Source organism: Chelonoidis abingdonii, chromosome 3 (genome assembly GCF_003597395.2).
Source record: "Chelonoidis abingdonii isolate Lonesome George chromosome 3, CheloAbing_2.0, whole genome shotgun sequence".
Lineage (NCBI taxonomy): Eukaryota > Metazoa > Chordata > Testudines > Testudinidae > Chelonoidis > Chelonoidis abingdonii.
In genome coordinates, this window is record NC_133771.1 from 71073320 (window position 1) to 71088088 (window position 14769).

General features: G+C 39.7%; 1 protein-coding gene across 4 annotated transcripts in view; it reads right to left on the minus strand.

Moving 5' to 3' along the window:
• Nucleotides 1–14769, minus strand: part of RNGTT (RNA guanylyltransferase and 5'-phosphatase) — a 416253-nt gene that overhangs the window by 123853 nt on the left and 277631 nt on the right. For all 4 annotated transcript variants that reach the window (XM_075063842.1, XM_075063841.1, XM_075063840.1 and 1 more), the window contains one exon: nt 5008–5108. In XM_075063842.1, the coding sequence (XP_074919943.1) occupies nt 5008–5108 (101 nt within the window). The remainder of the gene's footprint in view (nt 1–5007; nt 5109–14769) is intronic.

Sequence of the window (14769 nt, forward strand, 5' to 3'; positions counted from 1 at the left end):
ATAACTGACATGGCAAGCCCAGAGGTGCGGGGGCTACGAACTGCCAAGTCTAGAGCTGCCAGGACTCAGCCCTGGCAAGCCCTGGCACAAATTGAGCACTGCCAACACCATTTCCTAAAGCAACTTGAGTATTCTTATAATGCACTAACACTGCTTAGGTTGTGAGCACTGAGAAGATGACATCCTGAGGTGGTAGGGATCTAGGTATTTGCCCATATTTAAAGTAAAAGTTAAAGTAGAATGGAGGACTTGCTAATTGTGAGCAGTAACCTTTGCTTACTATTTCAGAATCCATTTATTCAGCTCTCCACGGAGTGGAGAAAGGATTCTCAAGTGTTTATTTGAGATAAATGTGGGTTTGTCTCACCATTTGTCATTGACAGATCAATATAGGGACAAATTCTGATTCCATAAACATCACTGCTTAATTGTATTCTAAAATAACGGATGAATTTCAGGGCAGCTCTGTAATCACTTCTGTATCACTCAGCTGTCAAGCCTCCGTCCAGTATATAGTATTTTTGACCTAAGGGAAAAAAACCATTTTCCTTAACAGGTTGACAGTTATATCAATGCCTGCTTTTTCAGAAAGCTTAGCTTGGGAATGAACCAAAAGAAAGCCCAATGCCATAATTTTAGAATTGCTAGCAGCAATGCATTCAGTTTAATGAAACAGATTTTCTAGTTATATTAGAACTCAATCTAACAGGTGCTTGTTCATAGCCATTTTATTATAGAAGTGCTCAAAGTCCTGAAACTCCTTTTTAAAGCACAAACTTACACGTGGTTCTTTTTGATACTCCTGCAGCATCTAAAAAATCCTTATATTTCTGTTACTCCTTTCAAACAACTTTATATCGCCTAGCCATGCTGGAAGAAAGACAAGAGGTAATGGATGTGGTTTAATTAGGCTGAAGCTTTATTCATTTAAAATGTCTGGAAACACTCAGCAACAAATTGTACAACGCACATCATCAGTATTTCCTTGTTTCCACCTGTTTGGGGAGCTGGCTTCAGTTCTCCCCCTTTCTAATCTGTTCCCAGCCAGGCAACTGCTAGGACCCCATCAATTTCCCCTACGAGGGTTAAGGGAGCTTGAAGAGGGAGGGAGATTGACTCCCTGCTGTATAAGACATTAGGAACCCTGAATCCTGCTTCCCCAGTTTCTTTAAGGGATGTTTTCCTTTACATCCCCTTCAAGTCCATGTTATCTGCTAACCGTATCCTTCTGTAATGAGTACCCACACTGGAATCTGCCACATTTTTTATTTACTAAGTTGGAAAATTTTAACCTAAAATTTAATAAAATAACCCTGCCACCCCATCAAGTCTTTGACCAACTGTGGGGAAGCGATAAAGCCCACTACACTTCAGCCAATCTGGCAGTGAGGGAAAAATTCCTTCTCAGCCCCCAAGAAAAATTGGTGACAAGCAAAATGTCCACAGTGGATCATGAAGAAACCCAATTTTACTCTGATTCCATGATGGGTATTGCCAGCCTGATCCTTGTGAGAGGGCTTCTCTGGACCTTCCTGAAGTATAAATAATGCCCTCTCCACCCCCCTCTTCTGTTCACCTGGAATGGCAGTGCCCCCACCCCACACACCTGGTCTAGCCACTTCCTGTTCCTCCTTGCCTCATCCAGATAAACCTTCCCCGTCTGCCATCAGTTGCAGATGGAGCCCTTATAAGAGGAACAAACCCTTTTCTTCCAGCCGGCTAGATAAATGACCCACCTTACACAGTTCCTGGGAGTACATTGTTAAGGTTTTCCAAGCAATAAACTGAATGATTAAATTAACAATTGCCAATTAATCGCACCATATTACTTATACATTATTTGTGATTAACTGGTCAGAGGCTATGATTTTATAGATCACTATTCAGCCTAAATATTTCCTTAAAAATTACAATAAATAATATTTTACTCAGTACTTCAATACATTTCTTTTGTCAGGCCCCTGTGAGTTTAGTTATGTTAAAAACTTCATTAAAATGTTAACTTTTAACAACAGTTAGGCTGCTGGTGTGTGGAGACCACAGTCTGTCATGCTGACCAATACTGTTTCATTGTTTCCTTGTGCTCTTCTGTTCATCTCTCTGTCAGTCTGTTCTCTTATTCATACTTGCCGATACTCAAATTGTAAGCTATTTTGGCCAGGGACTGACTTTTTGTTCTGTACAGCACCTAAACACAATGAGGTCCTGGCCCACAAATGAGGTTCCTAGACACTATAATACACAAATGATCTAATAGCTGAAAGCTTGTGCTCTCGCACAGGTCTGACAGTTGGATCAAACAATCCATTTTCTATGCACACAGCACCTTATGTTCACACTCCTCCTTCATGCACCCAATGAAATTGCTGCATGCAAATTAGCCATAGAGAAAGGATGGTGATTGGTTGAGTTGCCTTTGATCTCACAATAGTCTAGAATTCTTTGCACAGGTGTAATTTGCAAAGTCAATATGGCTGTGAACTAAAAATTGAATAACAGGATACAAATCTAAGTGATTGAAATGATATTCAGAACAAAAAGAGCCAACTTGTAGCTGTTTTCCTTGCTTCACATTGACTATGTACATTCTACGCCCCAGAGTGACATGCAGAGTGATAATCCTGGATCCTTTTTACATATATAATAATAATACTACATGTGATGTAGTACAGCACACACTCAAAATATGTAGTGTCAATATGCGGATAATCAAGAAACCCAGGTAAAAATATGTAGGTTTGTAATCTAAGTTGTTCACTTACCCCTGTTGCATTTGATGTTTAGAGCTTAATTTTCAGAAGGGGCTTCCTGAACTGGCTATTCAACACCTGCTTATTCAGGAAATATGGGCACCAAGATATATAAAGTAGGCTTGGAAGGATTAGATTTTTATCAGTAAATGTAGGTAAACATCAATTTAACCCTACACAAGCAAACTGACAAAAAATATTTCCATTGATGATAACTGAAATTTATAGACATGCAAAGTAAATAAATGATGCTTGAGAGTTTGATTTTAGGATATTTATTTTATATATTTTTACATGCAAGATTGACAATTTGTGTTTTAATGGTTCTACAGCTTTAACTTCTTGAATCTCAGCATCTATTGTCAGCAATTGTGAATATTTAGATAGATAAAAACTGAAAGAAATGTTTAAAAATAACATTGATATTATCTGTCAAAATTATAAATAAATACAACTCCAATTCCATCAAGCCTGCATACAAGTAACCATGTGCACGCAAATTTAGAAGTCACTTCTGCATTTTGGACACCAAACATATAGTGTAGCTAGAATATAATAAATATTTTCAGTGTCTGAAAGTAGGACTTCCCTGTGAGAACAGACTAATGATTGATCTAGTCAAGCATCCTACCTCCAACAGATTCTAGGTGAGTTTCTAGAAATTGTTCTTGTTTATAACAACATTTTACTTTTCTAATCTAATAGTAACAAATCTACCAAATTGAATAAATTATAATCAGCATCTTTTCTTTGCTTATTATTTCTGTGTGAAATCAGCATCATCTTATCAAATGCATACTTCACTTAAAATGAAATGAGAGATTTTTTTTTTTTTTTTTTTTTTTTTGAATAATTGACCTGTTTGTGAATACACTAAGTAGATCATTTTGAGCACAAATATTTAATGACAAATGTGCAGTCTAGAGCAGAGGAAGATGGTGCTGGTCTTGAATGGAGATTTTTTTTTTTTTTTTTTTTTTTAGACATCATGGCTCATTACTGTAACATTTTCAAGCTTCAGCAGAAATCACAAAAACTGCCCTGCAATTAAATACCTTGTTTGGCTAATATAGCTTAATTTTTATTATGGAAAATCATCCGGTTAAGCAGTTATAATGTGATTTCTATCGATATCCTTTTTTAAGAAAGCAAAGATGATAATGCGTTTTTTGTTTTAAACTGGAAACGTCTGCTTCTCAAAAGCTAAACTGAAAAACAAACATCCTAACATATTCCCTAGCAGTAACAGGTATTTTTTTGGCTTTGTGCCATATCCACAAGTGAGTACTTCTGTATATTTTCAAATAATTCTCTGTGTCCTTAGGATGAGACACATTCACAATCTGTCACAATCTCTATATATTAATAAGACCTGCAAGTATTTTAGAGAGTTAGATGCGCTATTATTACCATTACTCAATTCTGTTCACTGGAATAATGAGTAATATATGAATTAACTGAAAAACTACTTTCTTCATAGTTTACTAGAGGCATGAAGAAAAAAGCTAAAAGTAAGTATATCAAACTGTCAGCAGGAATGAAACCCAGATATTAAAATATTAAACAACCTGAAAATCAATTAACCTGAGTTAAACAAAACCTCTTCCATGGAAAACATAACTTAATGACTTAAACCCCAGTACAATCACACATGGTAACTGCCATTCCTTAATACATTTATGCAATTTACAAGCAGCAGATGTACCAGACAGAGAAGTATGCAGAAGTGATGTAATCTAAAGACCATTTAAATGTCTTGGGCTATGAAACCTTACCTTCCTTGATGGGGTTTTGGTGGATATTAAAGAATAACTAATAAGTCAACGAGCTACATTAAAGCAAGGTCTTGAATAAATCTTCATTGTTATATCATTTTGTGCAATTGTGGATAGATGATAATTTAACATACAGCAAATTTAATTTTTAAAAGCACAAGAGATGCTGTTGAATTTAATGTGTCTTCTTTAACAATAACAAATTAGGGAAATTCAGTTATAAGACTGACCAGATCTACATTATATACATCTGCGGTACAGCTTCTTGGTACAGTACCAATCACAAGTCAAAGAAACAACTGGATAGGCTTTTAATGGACAAATGCTACAGAAAATGAAGTAGGGTGTGTGTGTGAGAGAAAGGGACGTAAACCCAGAAAAGATCAAGTAATAATACCAGAGAAATGTTTGCTGCTAAGGACCATTCAAGTGAATATTTTGGGTTATCTTTAAAAAGGGAAGGAAGGGAAGAGATTACATACCCTTCTCCACCAATTCTTGTTATCTTTAGACGAAAATCAACAGAATTCAGACTGGGTGGCTTCCATTTCAAAATATCATCACATCGACCAGGCTTGTATTTCTAAAGCAAATTAAAGAGCAGTTTAATTATGCTTTATTAGGCTTTTTAAAGTTAAAATTCAGCATTTTCTACTTTATCGACTGTTTACTTCTAGGGTAGCTGTAGTTAAGTATATTCTTTTAGTTGAAGTATTTAGCAAAATGTATGACAGAACACAATAGTTGTATGCAACAAATAGAGTATTCACCATTTTATTTACATCTGATTCGCTATCCCACTGTATTCAAACAAGTGCACAAGACAACGAACTGAGAAAGAAAATATAAATTAACGTATTTATCATGTCTTTCTGGCTAATAAAAAGATAACATTCTCCTACAAAGGTGTTTTCATGTGGAAACTCAAACTGAGATGAAACAGCATAAGAAGAATCTAAAATGTTGACATCCTCTCTCTCTCTCTCTATATATATATAAACATCTTTTTTGCACCCTCAAATTTTTCAGACAATTTTAAGACCAGTGATTCTGTTAGCTATACTGCTTTTTGTGTTTGGTTATGGGTTGTTTTTTCTTTAAATACAATGTGAACAAGTCATGATAAGTCACTATATTTTTTTCTCAGATGGATCCAATTAGAAACATTTTTCTACCAATAGAAGACTGTGCTGTGCAAAGATTAAAGAAAACCATGACAGCTACCTTTGTATGCTGCTTTTCTATCCAGGAACAATAAGCTCAGATGAGTTGCCTAAGAGATAGAGTACCTGCTTGACTGAACTGTAAGATACAACGTACAGGCTAGAATGAAAAGTATACTATGTTAAGTATTTAGGGATATGACAGAATTCACCAGTTCACTGTATTTTAAAATAAAGTCAGGCAGTGGATGGGGGGGTGAGAGTGTGTGCGGAGAACTACCTTGTTACCTACTACTATATGATGTTATTTGCACTTGAACTAGGATTCATCTATGTGATTTACATGTAAGAGACCCATGGCATTTAGTCAGAAGTTCCTTGTATTTAGCATTTCTATTTCTTTATAATGTAAAAGAAGCAATCTTCTCTTATATCATCAGAGATAAAACTAACAACCATCATTAAGGCTATGTTTTAGTCATGGGTATTTTTAGTAAAAGTCATGGACAGCTCACGGGCAGTAAACAAAAATTCACGGCCTGTGACATGTCCATGACTTTTACTATATACCCCTAACTAAAACTTGGGCTGTGGGTTTGCAGGTGCTGCGGGGGGGGAAGTCCAGGGGCGCTGTGGGTGCTCAGGGTGGTTGTCTAGGATCCCCACTGGCACTGGTGAGAGAGGGTGGCAGTGCATGGCCCAGAACTCCTGCTGGTGCTCTGGGGGGAGAGGCGGGCAGTGGCGCATAGCCTGGGACCCTTGCTGGAGGGGGAAGATGCAGGGGGGCTTGCAGGCTCCCTACCTGGCTCTGACTGATATGTCTCTGCAGCTCCTAGGGGGAGGGGCGGCCAGGAGGGCTCTGCACACTTCTCCTGTGACAAGCGCCGGCTCTGCAATTCCTATTGGCTGGGAACCGCAGCCAATGGGAGCTGCAGGGGTGGCGCCTGCAGCTGCGGGCAACACATGGAGCCGCCAGGCCCCTCTGCCTAGGAGCTGCAGTGACATGCCAGTGGGAGCTGGGGACCCACCCCAGGTAAGCACCGCCCTGCACCGCAACCCCGACACAGCCCTGAGCCCCGTCCCACACCCCAACTGCTGCTGCTGGACATGGGGCTGCCCGAGCCGGGCAACCCCTGAACCAGCCACATCAGCCACTGCAGATGTCATGGAAAGTCACAGAATCAGTGACTTCCATGACCTCTGTGACAGACATGAAGCCTTAATCATCATTAGGATTCATTAAGTTCATTGGTATGCACAACAAAATAAACATGCCTCCACTCTCCTTCTCCTAGATCTATCATTTCAGTGGAATTAATAAGATATGACTGCATTGTAACATTGAACTGCTTTTCCTTGCTCTGCTTGATATGTATACTATTGTGAGCTATCCTGGGCAACTTGACTATCTGCACGCCCTTCTGCATATCATTGTTGGTGATATACAAAAAAAGTCACAAGCCATAAAATATTAATCTCTCCTCCTTCTTAGAGTCAGGGCAGGCTCTAGGCACCAGCAAAACAAGCAGGTGCTTGGGGCGGCACATTTCCAGGGGGCGTCATTTTGGCTATCCTTTTTTTTTTTTTTTTTAAACTCACTTCCTCCCCTCTCAGAACCCTGCAGAAGCGGAACCATGGAGTAGCTGGGGATCCAGCATGGGAGCTGAGAACCCAGAGGACCCTGGGAGCTGTAGTCCCTTGTCTAGCTCCCTGCCTATAGAGCCAGCTCTGGAGCAGGGAAAGAACTACATTTCCCAGTAACCCCTTGGCAGCTATCAACAGGAAAGGGAGGGGTAGGGAGTGAGGTAGCTGACCCATGCTGCAAGTTGAAAGGGGTGGCACTGTGAATGGGGAACAAGTGTGCCCAAGGAGAAGAAGGCTTTGCCCCAGATGTCCCCTTCAGAAGACTTCCCCAGACTGCATTAGGGATACTGGTGTGACCTCACCTTGCAGCCACAAAGAAGGAATTGGGTGGACTAAATGGACAGTGCATCTCTCTATCTGAAGCCCAACAAGGGAGCTATGTGGATCCCACTAGAATTTAAAATGAAAAGGGAGGGGAGGCTCTGCTAGGGGACTTAGGCAGCTTTAGACACAATACCAGGCATGTAGGAGGATTTCCACTTCTAAGCCATGGAAGCAGAAATGGACTTTTCCTTTCCAGATTTAGCTAATATTCAGAAAGGGAATCTAGCACCTGCCTTCCAGATCTGAACACCTCAAAATTCAGGAGTGCTCAAGCTCAGTCTAGGCAGCTGTTACTTCATTTCTCCCAAATCACATATACTGATCCACTTTAACTTGCCGTAGAAAAAGTAGGATAAGAAATGAAGAAGCAAGAAATGCTTCCCAGTGGTTTTTAGAACTGAAATGGCTATTTTCAACAGCTATTGGCCCCCCTCCCCTTTTTTTTAGGTTGCCTATCCCTGACATAGACTTACTTATCTTAACCAAATAGGACAAACCATTATTCAGAGTAAGGTCTTTAACCTTTCCAGACTGCATTACTTCACTTCATATTTAAAAAATATCCGTTAATTATTTATTAAATTAATCTATCCTAAAAATATTTTTTATCAAAATATGTTGATAGAAAATTGAAATAACTAAAAGTCCTGCACATCATCTTATTCAAAGTAGAGTTACTCTCCACAGTGGTTCTCAAAATGTATTGATGATGACAAAACATTCATTTGTTTTATTTTGGTGAGAGAATGCCATTAAATAGGGATGATTTTTTACTACTAAATATATATTCCTGCAAGGAATGACTGAGTTTAATAAATGCAACTGTATTATTTATTGTTGTGTCTTTGGATTCTAATTTGGCTATGGCCAAATAATATTTCTAGTTATTCAGTATTTGACCAAGTATGAGTTCTTTGATATACACCAATTTGTACCAGACTTCTCCATAGTTTGTTTGTGAAATCATAAGTCATGGACTGCTCTTATCACACTTACTGAGAAACCGCAAGCAGAGGAAGGAAGAAAAGTTGTTAGAGCAGCAGCTGCCTTTCCTTTGCTGAAATGAACACAAGGTTCTGCCATTCCATCTACTGCGCTGTCCTTCCAACGTGACTGAAGTTCCCTAACTAACCTACCATACTGTATCATCTGTCAAGACATGTAGAAAGCTGAAACCTTCATCTACGAATCTACTAGTGTAGCAATACTTAAAATATAGTAGATTGCAAGTGGTAAATTATTTGCAGAGCAAGATTATTGGAGTACACATAATGATGGGTTTATTAAGAACATAAGAACGGTCATACTGGGTCAGACCAAAGGTCCATCTAGCCCAGCATCCTGTCTTCCGACAGTAGCCAATGTCAGTGGCCCCAGAGGGAATTAACAGAACAGGTAATCATCAAGTGATCCATCCCCTGTCGTCCATTCCCATCTTCTGGCAAACAGGCTAGGGACACCATCCCTGCCCATCCTTGCTAATAGCCATTGACAAACCTATTCTCCATGAATTTATCTAGTTCTTTTTTGAACCCTGTTACGGTCTTGGCCTTCACAACATCCTCTGGCAAAGACTGTGCATTGTGTGAAAAAATTCTTCCTTTTGTTTTAAACCTGCTGCCTATTAATTTAATTTGGTGGCCCCTAGGATCTTATATTATGAGAAGGAATAAATAACATTTCCTTAACACTTCCTTATTTACTTTCTCCACACCAGTCATGATTTTATAGACCTCTATCATATCCCCCTTAGTCATCTCTTTCCAAGCTGAAAGTCCCAGTCTTATTAATCTCTCCTCATATGGAAGCCATTCCATACCCCTAATCATTTTTGTTGCCCTTTTCTGAACCTTTTCCAATTCCAATATATCTTTTTTGAGATGGGGCGACCACATCTGCATGCAGTATTCAAGATGTGGGCATACCATGGATTTATATAGAGGCAATATGATATTTTCTGTCTTATTATCTATCCCTTTCTTAATGATTCCCAACATTCTGTTCACTTTTTTGACTGCCGCTGCACATTGAGTGGATGTTTTCAGGAGAACTATCCACAATGACTCCAAGATCTCTTTCTTGAGTGGTAACAGCTAATTTAGACCCATCATTTTATATGTATAGTTGGGATTATGTTTTCCAATGTGCATTACTTTGCATTTATCAACATTGAATTTCATCTGCCATTTTGTTGCCCAGTCACCCAGTTTTGTGAGAGATCCTTTTGTAGCTCTTTGCAGTCTGCTTGGGACTTAACTATCTTGAGTAGTTTTGTATCATCTGCAAATTTTGCCACCTCACTGTTTACCCTTTTTCCAGATCATTTATGAATATGTTGAATAGGACTGGGTCCCAGTACAGACCCCTGGGGACACCACTATTTACCTCTCTCCATTCTGAAAACTGACCATTTATTCCTACCCTTTGTTTCCTATCTTTTAACCAGTTACCAATCCATGAGAGGACCTTCCTCTTATCCCATGACAGCTTACTTTGCTTAAGAGCCTTTGGTGAGGGACCTTGTCTTTTTTTTTTTTTGCCCTTTAGACAGAGACAGGTAATGGGACTGTGATGTAAAGTCAAGATCCAAAAATCAAGACTTTTATGCCAAATCCTGAACAGAGAAATCCAAAGGCTTCAGAGGGCTCTAAGCAGGTACAAAAGCCTCTTCCAGGATGAGGACTTTTTAAGCTCATGATCCTATTCACTTCTCACCTGGATGATGAAGGCTACACAGGCCAAACTCCCCTTTGGGAAATGATGTTTCCCAGAAAGTGAAAAGACTATGCCAGCTTGTCTGGTGTAGGGCACTCTATTCTTGAAGAAAAGATGCATTTACACGGTGCTTTCCACCTCAAATCCATCACATCATGGATGTAAAACAAGCTCTTAATATAAATAAAAATTAAAATTGCATTAAATTACCAAACAATGTAAAATCAAGAGGAGTACTAGTGGCATCTTAGAGACTAACACATTTATTTGTTCGTCTCTAAGGTGCCACAAGAACTCCTGTTCTTTTTGCAGATACAGACTAACATGGCTGCTACTTTGAAAAATGTAAAATCAGTTGTGCAGAAGAAAAGAGAAAGAAGAAATATTCCAAGGCAATGGATGAAAAGAAAAAGTTGAGGAGAAATTTACACACACTGACACACACACACACACACACACACCGCTCTAACTTACTAGAGGCAATGGGCTTTTTCTTGAAGATGGAATTATTCTTTTTGCCTTTGCTACTAGGAACCAGCAAGAACTTAACAGCCTTGGGTCATACGTTTGTGGCAACGGTAAAAATTTCAAAATTGTTGCTGACATGCACCATGCTTGCTGAAGACAACACTAACTTGCATAAGCAGATCCAAAAGAACATGCCCTAGAAGCAATGGCAGTACAACCACACTAGTACAGGTCCTTACCAAAGAGAGAACATTTATAACTTCACAACAGTTCTGTTAACACTAAGGAACTGCTAAAAGTTCCAAGTGATCCACCAACATTTCTCTAAACATTTTGAAAAGGGCAGATAGCAGTCAGACATTGAAGCTCATTGCTCTTAAGAACAAGTTGCACTGTTCTCAATAGTGAAAATGTTGATGTGAAGGACTCAAACTCTCAGGAATCTAGCTTAAAATGAAATCTCAGCCTGGCAAAAAACACATTAATAATCCTTGAGAAGAGGTTCATTTCCTCATTGAATGATCACATACATACTAAACAGTACTGAGCCCGTGTCAATATGTAAGTACTGAATCAAAATACTGTTTAAATATTAGTTGGAAGTAATCAAGGATTTAGCACATGAAGCATGTAAAAGACTCACATTAGAGCAATCATAGCACATTGCAGAGCTGTTCTGCCTAAAATTATAAATTGTTCTAGGAAATGCATTCATAATTTTAAAGAAAAATTTGAACCCATTTGTTTAAGACCAAACTACTCACTGAAATTGTAAGTATATAGTGAATGACAAATTTACCCTGAGCAGAAAACAGTTATAAATGCATAACACCACCATTTCAAGTATATTAATCTACACACCTTCTGAAAGTAGAGATTAATGCTTCAATATGAAGCCTATTAATTCACTCCAACCACAGAAATCAGAACTGTTGAATTTTGCTCCCAGAAAAGTATATTAGCAATCCAAAAGCCATTTAAATTGTTAAGTAATTCTCAGGAAAAAAATTTTTTATCTGTTGATGCTAAAGCTAAGTTCCATATCTAGATAATTAGAAAGAAGTCCAGCACATCTGTTTTGGAGGAGCACATTATATCCAAGGTTCATCCATCACTAGGCTTCACAACAGTCCTGGGTTTTGCAGCACTGTCCTGCTTTGGTTTCCAAAACCTCCTGTCCCAGTTAAAGCAGCTACCCCCCTGTCATAAATAGATAGCTAAGGGTTAATGTTTCTTTTACTTGTAAAGGGTTAACAAAGGGAACCAAACACCTGACCAGAGGACCAATCAGGAAACTGGATTTTTCAAAGTCAGGGAGGGAAATTTTGGGACTTGGGTCTTTTGTTTGTCTCTTCAGCTATGAGAAGGTTCTCTTCGTCTTATCTTCTGTTTCCAACTTGTAAGTACAGTTGAAAAACAATATAGGCTTTAATGTTGTTTTGGGTGTATTTACATATGTTAAACTTGCTGGAATGTTTCAAATTGAGATATCTTTTGAATCAGGCTGTTTATTCATATTTTTATAAGCAATAGCCCTGTATTGTCATCTGATGCAGAGTTATATTCTTATGTCTTTTTTTTCTTTCTTTTTTTTATAATAAAGTTATCTTGTGAGACTTGTGAGTTTTCTCTCTCTGGGTAGGTTAGGAACAAGGAGAGGGAATCTCTTTGTGTTAGATCTTACGGAGGTAGCTAGGCAGCACCGAGAATTGGTGAGGGAAGAGAGATAAAATCATCTCTGTTCTTGTGTTTGAGGTTTGTCTCTTTGTGAAGAAAAGGGGACAGGCTTCTTGGTATTGTATGAAAGGGATTGCATCCATGCTCTCAAGGTTAGCCCAGAGAGGAAGTCTGGGTGGGAGAGGGAGGGGGAAGGGAGTGGAGTATTTCCCTTGCGGTAAGACTCAGAGCTTCTGAGTCTGGGGTCCCCAGGGAAGATTTGGGAGACCAGAGAAGTTTATCAGGTACTTCGAATCCTGATGGTGCAGCGAGATAAGATCCAAGCTGGTAATTAAGCTTGGAGGTTCATGCTAAGCACCCAGATTTTGGACGCTAAGGTCCAGATTTGGGACAGAAGCTTATGATACCTCTACCCTCCCAGCAGGGGTTTTGGTGGGCAGGCCAAATTTCAGTGAGCGGTCCTGCAATTCAGAGCATGGAGTCCCAGTGCTACTCACTCTAATTTGGCCCGGCTACCCCCACACCAGGAAAACCGAACAAATTTGAGTGGCGTTGTGACCCTGTGCACCGATGGCTAGGTTGCAACACCAAAAGTAGGGAGCTGAGCCCAGCAAGCTCTGTAGGTGAGGAGTCACAGAGAGGATGCTGCAGGTTGAGCACAGGGTGGGCTCACTCGGTAACTCCTCTCTTCCCCATAAGCAGCACCCAATCCCACACTCCTGAGGGCCTCCCACCTCGTGAAGGGGCAGCACCCCCTTTTCCCCAGGAGCAGCACCTATCCTGCTTTAGACACTCAAAATGTTAGAAGATATGCATCACACCAATGAGAAGTTTCCAGAGATCCTGACATCATGAACAATGACCACTGGAGCATACCATGGTTGAGATTATGTCTATCTAAAACCTCTCTTTTGGGAACTTGTGCTTTCAATGGCCATACTGTAAACCTGAAATGAATTAGATCTTCATGGAGGGTGTGGAGAGGTACTGGTGACAGATATTGCAACCGCATGCAGTATCTTTGTGGGGAACATATTGTATTAAGATTAAGCATGGTTATATATCATTGTGGGCCAGGGGTTGTATGCAACTCCAGGGAGGGAGGGATACTTTTAGCTCCTTCAGGAACTAAAAACAGCAGAGGGTGATTAAGCTGAATTACTCAGGCTATGACCCCATACTCCAGGGGCCAGGCTGCAGAGAGATACCAACCCGTGGGAAGGCTTGCATAGACTAGTTCAAACTGGGTTTTCCAGAGACCAATAGACAAAGAAAGGGCTTTTGACATAAAAGATTGCGTTTAAACTGATTTGGGGCCCTCTTTCTGATTCAGCAAATGGACAGGACCTTATGTCCACAGAAGGCCCCAGCTCTTGCAGAAGGGTTGGAAAGTCTTTGGCCTACGAAGGTCCCCGTAAGACTGACGGGTGACTTCTGGTAAGCTTTTAGTAGGTGCATAGGAACTTTTATCATTTTTATATTTTCTTTCTGTAATACTTTTACCTTAACAATAAAAGTGGTCACCTAGAAATGGCTGTGTGGTAACTCGTAACTGTGGGCAATATGTCGTTCATAGCCCTTGGAGAGAAATCAAAGCCCAGGTGTTGGCCTTTCGGCAGACTGGTTTGCTGAGGATATCATAGTGTAAGGCAGGGAACTGTGTCACCTTAAACGCCACCCTTTCACAAGATCTGAAACTGTTTGGGCATTCCTGACCTGGAGCGAGGGGGATTTAGGTGTAGTGACCCTGAAATGGTGACAGTGCTTTCTCCAAGTCTTCAGACAGCTGTGTGCAGTGCCCATTTCCTGCTAAAATATAGAGCATCTAAAGGGCTAAATTAACTGATATCAGATGCTAATGGTCCCAAGGTTAAAAAAAAAAGAATGTCTATGATCAGAGCATGCAGGCTTTCCTTTAGTCATATCCCCTACACCATCAGTACTGAGGGGAAAACGGCTTAAGAGCCTCTATTTCTGCTATCACCTGCACCAGAGTGGTAGGCCTGGACTGTGGCCATCCTTATACTCTATGCCACAAGCATAAACCAGACATTGATAGCACAGGTTGATAACGTTACTCAATAGTATGCATACAAATTAAATCGTCACCTTTTTGCCATTATTACAATTTTGAGGCTATGTAACAATATAAGTATCTTGTTGCCTTCATCCCTTCTACAATGCATCTCAGAAAATCATTCAAATTTTTGCATAGTGAAGGAGCATCATTATGTTTAAAAGTGTTGTTCCACA